Source organism: Aspergillus oryzae, chromosome 6, assembly GCF_000184455.2.
Source record: "Aspergillus oryzae RIB40 DNA, chromosome 6".
In the NCBI taxonomy this organism is placed as follows: Eukaryota; Fungi; Ascomycota; class Eurotiomycetes; order Eurotiales; family Aspergillaceae; genus Aspergillus; species Aspergillus oryzae.
In genome coordinates this window covers 473,760-485,487 of record NC_036440.1, presented here as the reverse complement: position 1 = coordinate 485,487, position 11,728 = coordinate 473,760, and the positions used below count along the sequence as shown (strand labels likewise).

The 11,728-nt window shown below is 51.1% G+C and overlaps 5 protein-coding genes across 5 annotated transcripts; 4 read left to right on the top strand and 1 right to left on the bottom strand.

Moving 5' to 3' along the window:
* Positions 1–898: 898 nt before the first annotated feature.
* sod1 (superoxide dismutase SOD1) lies at positions 899–1,987 on the top strand (the record flags this gene model as incomplete). The annotated part of the gene is made up of 5 exons (XM_001824771.3): positions 899–911; positions 1,355–1,534; positions 1,603–1,754; positions 1,808–1,904; positions 1,965–1,987. 5 exons carry the CDS (start codon positions 899–901, stop codon positions 1,985–1,987), a joined length of 465 nt encoding a protein of 154 aa, XP_001824823.1.
* A 604-nt stretch (positions 1,988–2,591) lies between these two features.
* AO090020000522 (putative transcription factor (Snd1/p100)) lies at positions 2,592–5,429 on the top strand (the record flags this gene model as incomplete). Its single annotated transcript, XM_001824772.3, has 2 exons — positions 2,592–2,729; positions 2,922–5,429. 2 exons carry the CDS (start codon positions 2,592–2,594, stop codon positions 5,427–5,429), a joined length of 2,646 nt encoding a protein of 881 aa, XP_001824824.1.
* Positions 5,430–6,026: 597 nt separating this feature from the next.
* Positions 6,027–7,462, top strand: AO090020000523 (SEC14 family lipid-binding protein; the record flags this gene model as incomplete). Its single annotated transcript, XM_001824773.3, has 4 exons — positions 6,027–6,274; positions 6,334–6,475; positions 6,530–6,910; positions 6,965–7,462. 4 exons carry the CDS (start codon positions 6,027–6,029, stop codon positions 7,460–7,462), a joined length of 1,269 nt encoding a protein of 422 aa, XP_001824825.1.
* Positions 7,463–7,512: 50 nt separating this feature from the next.
* On the bottom strand, positions 7,513–9,679 carry AO090020000524 (uncharacterized protein; the record flags this gene model as incomplete). Its single annotated transcript, XM_023237958.1, has 4 exons — positions 7,513–7,615; positions 7,953–8,942; positions 9,003–9,369; positions 9,421–9,679. 4 exons carry the CDS (start codon positions 9,677–9,679, stop codon positions 7,513–7,515), a joined length of 1,719 nt encoding a protein of 572 aa, XP_023092878.1.
* An 867-nt stretch (positions 9,680–10,546) lies between these two features.
* On the top strand, positions 10,547–11,119 carry AO090020000526 (uncharacterized protein; the record flags this gene model as incomplete). The annotated part of the gene is made up of 2 exons (XM_001824775.3): positions 10,547–10,918; positions 10,982–11,119. The coding sequence occupies 2 exons, from the start codon at positions 10,547–10,549 to the stop codon at positions 11,117–11,119; spliced, it is 510 nt and encodes a 169-aa protein (XP_001824827.3).
* Between the last annotated feature and the right edge of the window lie 609 nt (positions 11,120–11,728).

The window sequence follows — 11,728 nt, the reverse complement described above, 5'->3', positions numbered from 1 at the left end:
ATATGCAGCTGTAGGAAAGCAACCAGTGGCAAGCTACAAGATGGAGACGGGACTTGGTGTCGATCTGGAGCTATCGGACCGGAAGCGGGAACGAGCAGTTGTCAAGCTCGACTGCGTGCTTGAAGACAATCGATACAGGGCCTAGCCGAGGCAAGCACGGGAGGAACTTGGTTTTAAAGCTGAGGAACATTCTTTCATCGGTTCTACTCACCTAATAAGTGACAGTTGCAATTGGACAATCTGCATGAACCGTAGCTTCCTCGGACTTGGAGGCTTTGACACAGCTGGTCTGCATTAGTAGCACATCTTCCTGCATGGTGGGGTCGTACGGGTGGGTGGCTTTGTTGGGGCACCGGAACAAAGTAGAGCCACAGCTATTAGTAGTATTTCGTGTCACTACAATCAATGTACAGGGAAGAAAGCAGAGGTAATGAATGGCTTCGCCAGGGCTTGCGATCTGGACCGGCGATGCTTAGGAATCGCCGGAAGAGGGAAGTGACTCGTGCGGGTGGGATTTTCATTTCATGCAAAAATACACCACCAGGACGTCATTCCCGAAAGACCCCGCCAAGTGGGGGTGCGTTGCCCTTGGTTTCCCTCCGATTTTTCTTACTGTATGCTGTAATATCAATACCAGCGAGGGAAGAACTGGAAGCTGATCGAATCCGTTCTTGACTGGGGCCCTCAGTGTACTCAGTGAGTTAGTACTGTATTAGTAGTACTGCTGCTTAAAGCTAGTCATGATGGAATCCCGTCATATTAGTTACCCCTCATCCCTCCATTTCCCCTTCTCTCTCTCCTCTCCTCTTCTTTCTCCCTTCCATCTTCATCCGTGTATCAATCTATCTTCCCTTCACTTGAATTTTTCAAGAAATTAAATTAACCCCCAACCGTCAAAATGGTCAAGGCTGGTAGGTACCTCTATCTTTATCTGTCCTGTTTGCTCTATTATTGGCTCTGCGTTGGAAGGATCCACGATCGACCGTGGCCGGGGGACCTTGAGTGAGCAGATTTGAGCACCTTGTGAAGCAACCCCCTCGCCTTGCGTGAGCCTCCCAGCCTATCACTGGGCCGTATGCCAGTTGCTGCTTGGGATTTCAGATTTAGATCTAGATCTAAACCCCAGGGTGCTCATTCGTCACGGTACCTCGCTCTGTTATGGTTTTACCCGTTCCAGACTGGTGGGCTTGATCGAGTGGTGGACAAGCTTCACGCTATGCTTAAGAGCTCAGAATATTGTTTCGATTGATCAACCACCCCATGTCTTCTGGAATCTTTCCGATTTGGAATGATAGCTTTTTTTTTTTTTTGGTGCCGCTAGCTCCGACATGAGAATCATGGCTGACGGCTCTAGTTGCTGTTCTCCGTGGAGACTCCAAAATCTCCGGCACCGTCACCTTCGAGCAGGCTGACGCCAACGCCCCTACCACTGTCTCCTGGAACATCACCGGCCACGACGCCAACGCTGAGCGTGCCTTCCATGTCCACCAGTTCGGTGACAACACCAACGGCTGCACCTCCGCTGGCCCTCACTGTATGTTTCTGGCTTCCTGGCTGCCCTTTCTCAGACAGGCGTATCAAAGGCTGACTACTGTCATCTAGTCAACCCCTTCGGCAAGGAGCACGGTGCTCCCGAGGATGAGAACCGCCACGTCGGTGACTTGGGCAACTTCAAGACCGATGCTGAGGGTAACGCCGTCGGCTCCAAGCAGGACAAGCTTATTAAGCTGATCGGTGCCGAGAGCGTACTTGGCGTAAGTCCATCTCGAATGTCGACTGAGCAAGTGCAAAAGGCTAACTATCGTAGCGTACTCTCGTCATCCACGCCGGTACTGACGACCTTGGCCGTAGTGAACACCCGGAGTCCAAGAAGACTGGCAATGCTGGTGCTCGCCCCGCTTGCGGTAAGTGGCTAGCTCAGTTATCGAGACCCAACGCAGAATTATATATTAATGGTTGTGCAGGTGTCATTGGCATTGCTGCTTAAACACATAGTTCTAGTCAATCTAGGATGTGAAGTGCCGGGTCAGAATTGGAACAGTCGGTAAGGCAAACTGGGAAGTATCTTGGTGATGCTCAAAAGTTGATCTGGACGGATCTTCTATGCGGTTCCTGGAGGACTGATAGGAGGTCTCTGGTCCTGGCGAATTCAATTCTAGAAATTGTATAGGAATGATGACACGAGTTGAATTTTATTCGATATTATTTATTCACATATCCTTTGCACCAGTAGATTTTCCAATGCACCAGAGCAACTCGAATAGGACTAGTGTTCAGTGGTTGAAATGAATTCAATCTCCCTTTGGCCAGACTGTTTTCTTTTCCCCCCACAAAAACCAGCGAAAGTCAGGTGTCCGTCGGGACTAGTCTGGAAGCTCCCCTTCCAACCACATTTCATCTCTCTTTGCGTACCCCAAACTTCTTCCCCCCTTAATAAATAAACCTATCCTTTTGTATTCCATTACTGTTGTTACTATTTACCAGTCCATTCTTTCCTTCAGTTTTCAAAACAGGGTTGATTGTCTCCCACACTGGTTCCTCCCCAGTGTTGTCAATCTTTTATCTTGTCTTATCATTGGTCGCTTCCCAGTATGCCTCTGGAAGCCCGCGTGAAATCTGTCCTGTCAGGCGACACCGTTGTGCTGTCGCATGTTTCCAACCCAGGACAGGAACGCACCCTGAGTTTGGCATATGTCTCAGCGCCCAGGTTGCGCAGGGAAGGCGATGAGGTGAGCTGAATTTTCTTCGTAGTGTTCCCCCAATTGCTGCCCCCTCCGTTTGTTTGGGGTCAGGATAGGTGGCCTCTATCTCCGAGTGCCGAGACTCACGGACATCATTTCTCTTGCCCTCTTCCCCCCTTATTACATTAATATCTGCGGGAAGATTTTCTAGGAGATATCGCTTACTCGTGTTCTGTACAGTCCTATGCTTTCCAATCCCGTGAATTCCTTCGTGAGCTGCTCGTAGGAAAGGTCGTCCAATTCAACGTCTTATATACCATCCCTACTGGTGCCAAACGCGACTACGGTACAATCAAACTCCCCACTTTCGAAGTTTTGTTGCCCGACATTAGCGTCCAGGAAGGATGGGTCCGCGTCCGCGAGGAGGCCGGTAAACGCGCCGACGAGTCCGAAGAGACCGCTGCATTGCTACAGCGTTTGCGCGCTTTGGAGGAACACGCTCAGTCCGAGGATAAAGGTGTCTGGGCCGGAGCGGAGAAAGGCCACACGGAGACTACCTATGAACTTTCCGATGGCAAGGCCCTCGTCGAGGAATATAAAAACAAGCCCCTGGAGGCTATCGTCGAGAGAGTCTTGAATGGAGACAGGCTGGTCCTTCGCCTGCTTCTTACTCCCCAGGAGCACCTGCAGGTTGTGGTTGCAGTCGCCGGTGTCCGGGCGCCAGCTGCCCGCCGGGTGAACGCCGAGGGCAAGGAGCAACCTGCTGAGCCGTTCGGAGATGATGCACACCAGTTTGTCGAGTCCCGGTTGCAGCAGCGTAAGGTCCAAGTGTCCCTGCTGGGTGTCACGCCACAGGGTCAATTGATCGCAACCGTTCTCCATCCTAATGGTAACATCGCTAAGTTCCTTTTGGAAGAGGGCCTGGCCCGTTGCCACGATCTGCACGCTCCCCTCCTCGGTGCTGATATGGCTAGTTTCCGCCGTGCGGAGAAGGCCGCCAAGGATGCTCGGAAGGGTCTGTTTACTGGTCTTGTCGCAAAGGGTCCTGCTGGCGGGGCCGCCGAGGACTACATTGTTAGTCGTGTGCTGAATGCCGATACTTTGTTCCTTAGGAACAAGGCTGGCCAAGAAAAGAAGATCAGCTTGAGCAGTGTTCGCCAGCCTAAGCCTTCTGACCCCAAGCAGGCACCCTTCGCTGCCGATGCTAAGGAGTTTGTCCGTAAGAGGCTCATCGGAAAGCATGTCAAGGTTACCATCAACGGCAAGAAGCCTGCTACCGAGGGATACGAAGAAAGGGACGTTGCCACGGTCATCTACGGAAATACCAACATTGCTCTGGCTCTTGTCGAGGCCGGCTACGCTTCTGTGATCCGCCACCGTCAGGATGATGACGACCGCTCCCCCGACTATGATTCTTTGCTGATCGCTGAGGCTGATGCTCAGAAGGACGGTAAGGGAATGTGGTCCCCAAAGCCACCCAAGGCGAAGCAGTACCAGGACTACTCTGAGAGCGTCCAGAAGGCCAAGATGGAGGTTTCCATCCTCCAGCGGCAAAAGCGCGTGCCGGCTATCGTGGACTTTGTCAAGTCGGGCTCTCGCTTCACAGTTCTTGTGCCTCGTGAGAACGCCAAGCTGACCCTCGTCCTGTCGGGTATTCGTGCGCCTCGATCGGCCCGTAACCCCAACGAACAGTCCGAACCATTCGGACAGGAAGCACATGACCTAGCAAACAGGCGTTGCATGCAGCGTGATGTTGAAATCGACGTCGAGACAATCGACAAGGTTGGTGGTTTCATCGGCACCCTTTACGTTAACAAGGAGAACTTCGCCAAGGTCCTTCTCGAGGAAGGTTTTGCTACTGTTCATGCCTACTCTGCGGAGCAGTCCGGACATGCCACCGAATACTTCGCAGCGGAACAGAAGGCCAAGGAAGCTCGCAAGGGGCTCTGGCATGACTGGGATCCTAGCAAGGATGTTGAGGAGGAAGAAGAGGAGACCGCTGATACCACCGGCGCTGATGAGGCTTCCCAGCGCCGCAAGGATTACCGTGACGTGATGGTCACCTACGTTGACCCCACCAACGGCCGCCTGAAGATCCAGCAGATTGGCACTGGCACCTCTGCGCTCACAGAATTGATGAATGCATTCCGCTCATTCCATCTGAACAAGGCTAACGACACACCATTGCCTGGCCCTCCTAAGGCCGGTGATTTCGTTGCCGCCAAGTTCACGGAGGACAATGAATGGTATCGCGCCAAGGTGCGTCGCAATGACCGTGAGAAACAGCAGGCCGAGGTTCTCTACATCGACTTCGGTAATTCCGAGGTTCTTCCCTGGTCTCGTCTCAGGCCCTTGAGCCAGCCTCAGTTCTCCGTGCAGAAACTCCGTGCTCAGGCTGTGGAAGCTGCTCTCTCCATGGTTCAGCTCCCTGGCTCGGGTGACTATCTGCAGGATGCTGCGGACTTCCTGGAAGAGCAGCTCTACAACCGGGAGCTTGTCGCCAACGTTGACTACGTTTCTCCCGAGGGAACTCTGCACGTTACGCTGATGGATCCCACGGAGTCTAAGAACCTGGACCACAGCATCAATGCTGACCTCGTCCGGGAGGGTCTTGCCATGGTGCCCAGAAAGCTGAAGGCTTGGGAACGTTCTGCCGCGGAGACACTGTCACACCTGCGTAGCCAGGAGGAAGAGGCAAAGCAGGAGAGACGCGGTATGTGGGAATACGGTGACCTCACCGAGGACTAAAAAGCTTTACTGGGACATTAAGTTCTTGGGATTATGAAGGAAAGCAATTTTTGTGTATAAATATTTGCAGGTAATTTACAATGACTCACAGGAATGGGCTGTGTATTATTTCTATCTTTTGCTTTTGATTATTTCAGGGGATCCTATAGCATAGTCGAGGAGAATATCAATACCAAAAGTTGGAATCTACCCCGTGGAATTAACATCCGCGGGGTGCAGGGTTATGCATGAATTTCTGACATAAGCGGGACTAAAGTAATGCCCGACCCCGACTGCAGTCCAAAAGTCATTCATTGTTCCAGTACAAGTCACCAATTCTCCGATCCGAGTCGTGTTAGAATTCCGCTCATCGTCGCGTCGTCCTGCGCACTCCACTAACTTCACATTCCCCCCTTCTTACAACCGACCGGGACTTGAGAAGATCAGATCGAGTGCCGCACCCAAGCGAAAGGAACAGAAATCGGCCGTGCCGACGACGATCTTCTGCCCCGTGCGTCAATCCATCAATCAGTTTAATTCCTCGTTCATCCGAACGATCCGAATCACTTTTTTTTTTTTAACTTCCCAAGACCAGCACAAATATTTAAAGCTAGCAAAATGCCTTTGTGGGGGTCCAAATCCAGCCAGGAGAGCGACAACGCCGCGCTAGAAAGCGATCCCAAGAACGACCCCGTTGCGTCGGCGTCTCAGGCTGCGGGGACGGAATGGCTGGCCGGACATTTGAACCATCTCACTGAGGATCAGGAGAAGAAGTTGCGGGAGTTTAAGAAACTATCTGAAGAAAATGGATATTACAAATCCGCGGGTGACAGTGGGGAGGCGAGCCATGACGATGCGACAATGCTGTATGTTTTCTGTCTCTGTTGGGGTCTTGGGGGTGTATGGCACTGACTGGGCGTTTTAGGCGTTTTCTGCGTGCCCGCAAATTCGACGTGAATGGCGCCTGGGGTCAGTTCAAGGATACCGAGGATTGGCGCAAGGAAAATGCCATCGAGTCTCTGTATGAGAATATTGATGTGGAGTCTTATGACGCCGCGAGGAGGATGGTTGGTTGACCTGCGTGGCTTGTGCCATGGGATTCAATTGCTAATGCGACACAGTACCCTCAATGGACAGGTCGCCGGGACCGCCGTGGTATCCCCGTTTACGTGTTCGAGATCAGGCATCTGAACAGCAAGAACATGGCCGCTTATAACTCCACCATGACCGACCCCTCTGCGACGGCGGAAACACACAAGTCCTCCACAGTGCCACAGCGTCTTTTGCGTCTCTTCGCCCTCTACGAGAACCTCCTCCGTTTTGTCATGCCCTTGTGCTCACAATTGTCTCGCCCGCATCCCGACACGCCCATTGTCAGTTCGAACAACATTGTTGATGTCAGTGGTGTTGGTTTGAAGCAGTTCTGGAACTTGAAGGGTCACATGCAGGACGCGAGCGTTCTGGCTACGGCGCATTACCCCGAGACCCTGGACCGCATTTTTGTGAGCCTCGCCCAGTTGTTTATTTGGTTTAAGGAGTCGTGCTAACCAATGAAGATCATCGGTGCTCCTTCCTTCTTCCCAACCGTTTGGGGCTGGATCAAGCGCTGGTTTGACCCCGTCACTACCTCCAAGATCTTTATCCTCTCCTCCGCAGAGGTCCTGCCTACCCTGAGCTCTTTCATGGACCCGACCACTATCCCTAAGCAGTACGGTGGCCAGCTAGACTGGCAATGGGGCGACATGCCCAACCTCGACGACGAGGCCCGGAAACTTGTCGGTGGGCTGGAGACCCCTCCCGCCGAAGGAGAGACCAAGCCCAATTTCATCAAGGGGCCTGTGTTGTTCAAGGGTGATCATGTCGAGATTCTGGGTAAAGTGAACGGCGAGAGCCGAAAGCGCAGCGTTCCCGTGCCGGCATCCCCAGCGGCCGAGTCCACCACCCCAGCCCCAGAGCAGCAGAAGTCGGACGATGCTCTCGCCGCCGAGGTCAACGAGAAGCTCGACCTGAATGGCGCCACCGAAAAGACCGGCAACGGAGATGTCGCTGCCTAGATTTCATTCCATTCTACTTGAATATTGTTTCGCATACTTATAATTTTTTCTTAAAGTGTCTGAAAATTGGCGTCATGGTTAAGACTAGATATTGCATGTCTAGACGAGTCATCTTCTACGTTTTTGTGTTCATTCTTGATCTCGTCATAGCCTCTGATTGGTTTATTACTTAGATTTTCGGATTATCTTCATACCTGACTACTACTTGGTCAAGATAAATAATGGGGTTACAGGGACAAAACCAGTTTACCAGAGAATTTGTATAACTCGATCTTATTGTATTATCCTTCTATATGATGTGGATTTGTATAGAAGATTAAGACACACTAGATATATAGCTGTGCCATGGTACATCTATAAATCATGCTATTATACTGCAGTAACATGAAATCAACCAGGACGTTAAGTATATCCATCCATAAATCTCTAATACATTCCCCATCTGTATCTTCTTTTACCAACCAACCCCAGAGCCCGGAAAGCAACTCACACAAAAACAAACCAAAGCACACCCCCCGCCAAAAAATTCTCCAACCCAAGAGTAACATACAACCACGGCAACAACGGATCCACCGTCAACGGCGAAACCGTCATAGCCAACAACGCGCCCACCGAAGTAGCCGAAAGATAACCCGCCATAACCAACGACTTCATAGACACCGGCGCCTTCGTATAAGCATACTCGATCCCCGCCACAGAGGCCAGAATCTCCGACCCGGCAACGAGTATATACGCTGGGGCTTGGACGAAAATGGAAATCTGGTTCGGGACTTTCCCGCCTAGACAATCGGGGGCTCGGGGGTGGTTGTAGCAAGGTGGAGAGGCGTAGATGGCTCTTTGTACGAAGGTGGCGTAGAGCATGGATGTGCCGATTAGGATGAAGCCGAGGGTGATTCTGTCTATGTGGCGGACTGGGAGGCCGTGTCTTCGTAGAAAGGGGAAGATGACCCTGTCGATGAGTGGGAGGAGGAGGAGGACGCTGAAGGTGTCGATGTTGGGCATGATGTCGTTGGGGATACCGTGGGTTTTCATCGTTGCGGCTTGGGAGACGAAGTTGGTTACGAATTGGGTGTAGGCGGCCCAGTAGATTGGGTAGAGGAAGATTTTGCAGGAAGATAGAGCGGTTTTGAGGTCGTCGATGAAGGTGTCGGGCCAGGGGAGGTTGGATTCGGGTTCTAACTCTGACCTTGACCCTGACGCTGATGCTGCTTCTGCGAGGTAGCTGGGTCTTGCGTAGTCGAGGTTTCCTTTGTGTTTGAGTGCGATCCAGAATGCATGGCAGGCGTTGAAGACGATGGAGCTTTCTGGGGGTCGGGTGATGTATTGGTTTTTGCTGGATAGGATGACGATGAAGCCGAGGAGGAAGACTAGGATTGGGAGAGCAAATGCGGCGCTGAAGCCGTGTTTTTGTTCGATTGTTGTTGTGAGTAAGGGGCCGAAGGAGCCTATGCTGATGAATAGGTAGAAGGTTGAGAATATCCTGGCTATGGTGTTAGTTTTGGTTTGGTTGAAGGTGCTGAGAATGTAATGTGATGGGTACCTTTCGATTGTTAGAGCCCTGTCCACGATAACCTCTTCTCCAGAGTTTAAGACGCGTTTGGCTTCGTTGGGCCCGGCGTATTGCTCTGCGATCAACGAACTGACATTCGCCTTAATGCCGCCGGCACCGATGCCAATAAAGAACAGGGCTGAAAGTAGTCCAGCTAATGACACGCCTAGATCCTGTGCAATTGGCAACGAGGACATGAAGAGCATCGTCAAGCCACAGATGTAAATCGTTGAAGAATAGATAATAGTCTTTACTCTCCCAAAATACTGTTCCGCAACAACTGCGCCCAATACTGGGGTTATGTAACACCACAGCAAGAAGCCCTGGTTCACCATCGTGGCATACGCTTGTCCCAGGCCTAGTCACATTAGCCAAGAGCTATAGATAAATAAATCGAATTAGCACGTACCAATCCCACCAGGACGCAGCGGGTCATCCCTAGGATTCTGGATGTAATTCTGCATAGGCCCCATAGTCCCAAAGAAAGCAAATCTTTCACACATCTCGATAGTCGCAACGAGCCAAACCGAGAGTGGAAGTGAATCTGCGACTCTTCTCAGACTATCAGTAGGCGGCGAAATGACACCATCATCCGCCGTCTCATCTGAGCTGGGGGAGAGGAGAGGGGTGCGTTCGCTCGCATCGGACACAGGCTCTGGAGTTGACATCTTGAATTTGAATCAAGATAATACCAGAGACCATCTGTGATGGTCTGTGGATTTATGAAATACCTTGAGACGCGCAGGAGTAAAGACGGTCAGCGCAACCAGGGTCCTGTTGCTTATCTAACGTGACCCTTGTTTGCCCTATCACGTCACTACCTAGTAATTATCCCTGCCATTTGTTCATCGGGCCTATCAATTCGTCTACTTTTACGGGTTTTTATGGATCTCCTAGAGATAACTGATTATCATGCTGCCTGGATCTCGGCATTGGATATTTCATTAACTCCGGCGGGATCGGATTAGATATCCGAGTTTGCTTCCTCTATACCGTTCAAACTACCAGTTACTGCCTAACAAGCAATATTGAAACGCTGAGAGATATTGCCCAAAAGGTCACTATATGTATGTCGGCGTTCAACTGGAATGCGAAATTCTGGCTGAACCAGGTGTCGCAGTCGGAATTCTTTGGTGAGTCTATTCCGAATACCGGCTCATGAAGGTATTCCGAGGCCAATTGTAGTAGGTTCATTCCGAGAGCCATCAAAGGTCTCCCGAAATGAGTGATCCTTATCAAGTAACGATTTCTTATATATATTCCTTTATTATTTTACTCTTTGCATCTTGTATGTTGTCGCATATTCGAGACTGGTGCACGAATTGGTCTAGAATTGTCTTATATTGCATGCTGAGTTGACTGTTAACTCAATGTAGGGCTTCGTTGGTGGACATCAATGAAACCCCGCTTTGGGGCGCAGGGAACGAGCGAGGCCCCTGTCTTTGTCTGATCCATGTCACAAGCAATGCTTAAATGAAGTCCAACCACCTTTTCCTACCTCGCGAGCGAGAGCTCTTCGGCTGGTTCCGCGAGGTATGTCGCCAATAGTGCACTGTGTGCGCCACGCGCAAGGCGTCCACAATCACAGCCATGCAAATCACCATTTGTCCGACCCGGAACTGACGCCCCTGGGAGAAGAGCAAGCCCGCGCCTTAGGTGCTAGGTTCCTTGCATTGGATAACATTCAACTGATTTTGTCATCGCCACAGCGACGCGCGATTCAGACCGCGCTGTTGGCGTTCTCCTCCCACGTGGGGGACGGCAGCCTGCAGGTCGCCGCCTGGCCAGAGGTGCAGGAAGCAAGTGATCTCATCTCTGACGCTGGTAGGGATCTGCCTGACATTCAGGCCGAGTTTGAGAAGCTGCCGGTAGATTTTGCTCTGGTAGAGCCTGGCTTTCACATCAAGGTACGCTTTCGCCGTCTAGTCTGTTTGGCTTGTGTATGGGCCAGGCAAACTACATCCATATAGCAAGGCAAATGGGCTCCAGTCGCGAGCAGGCTTTTAGAGAGAGCTCAACTGGCACGGCAGTGGCTGAGCCAACGACCTGAGAAGGAGATCGTCGTGGTTTCGGCTGTTTTCTGCATTTTCTTACGGATGACTGGGTGAATGCCGTTATTTCGCACGGTGGGTTGTTGGCTTCTCACTTCTCACCGTCTCATGCTACTTTATACTGCAAAGCTATGGACTGGGCCAATGCTGAGGTTTGCTCCTTTGCCTTTGCATATGGCGTGGACGAAAGCTCGGCTTTACGTGAGACATTACAATCCAGGGAAAGACGAGGATTGGAGCCCGTCGCCCTGACTAAAGAACAACAGCTAGAGCTGCAGCAGACAACACTGTAAATGTGGATCGAGTGGGGTGTCATATTGGCGTGATCTATTTTACCAATGGTGTAGATGCTGGACCATAAAGTATCCCCTAACTCTACGAAGCATGGGCATGTAGTTTCTTTAGCCTGCAGGGTCTACGCCCGCAGAGAAAGATCATTGAAACTTATCTCTCACCATTTCTTGCTGTTCCCTCTGTTTGTCCTTTGATTTATACCCAACTCACAGACAGAAATGATATCATAAAAAAGGCCCAAAAAGGAAAGAAAAAGAAACTCTGAAACTTATCTGTCCGCACTACGTACAGTTTAGTAGTTACTGTACTTTCTTAGTGTTCTCTCTCCCCATCTGAGAGAGAGATTGCTTCATTTACCCCAGCCCTTCGCAA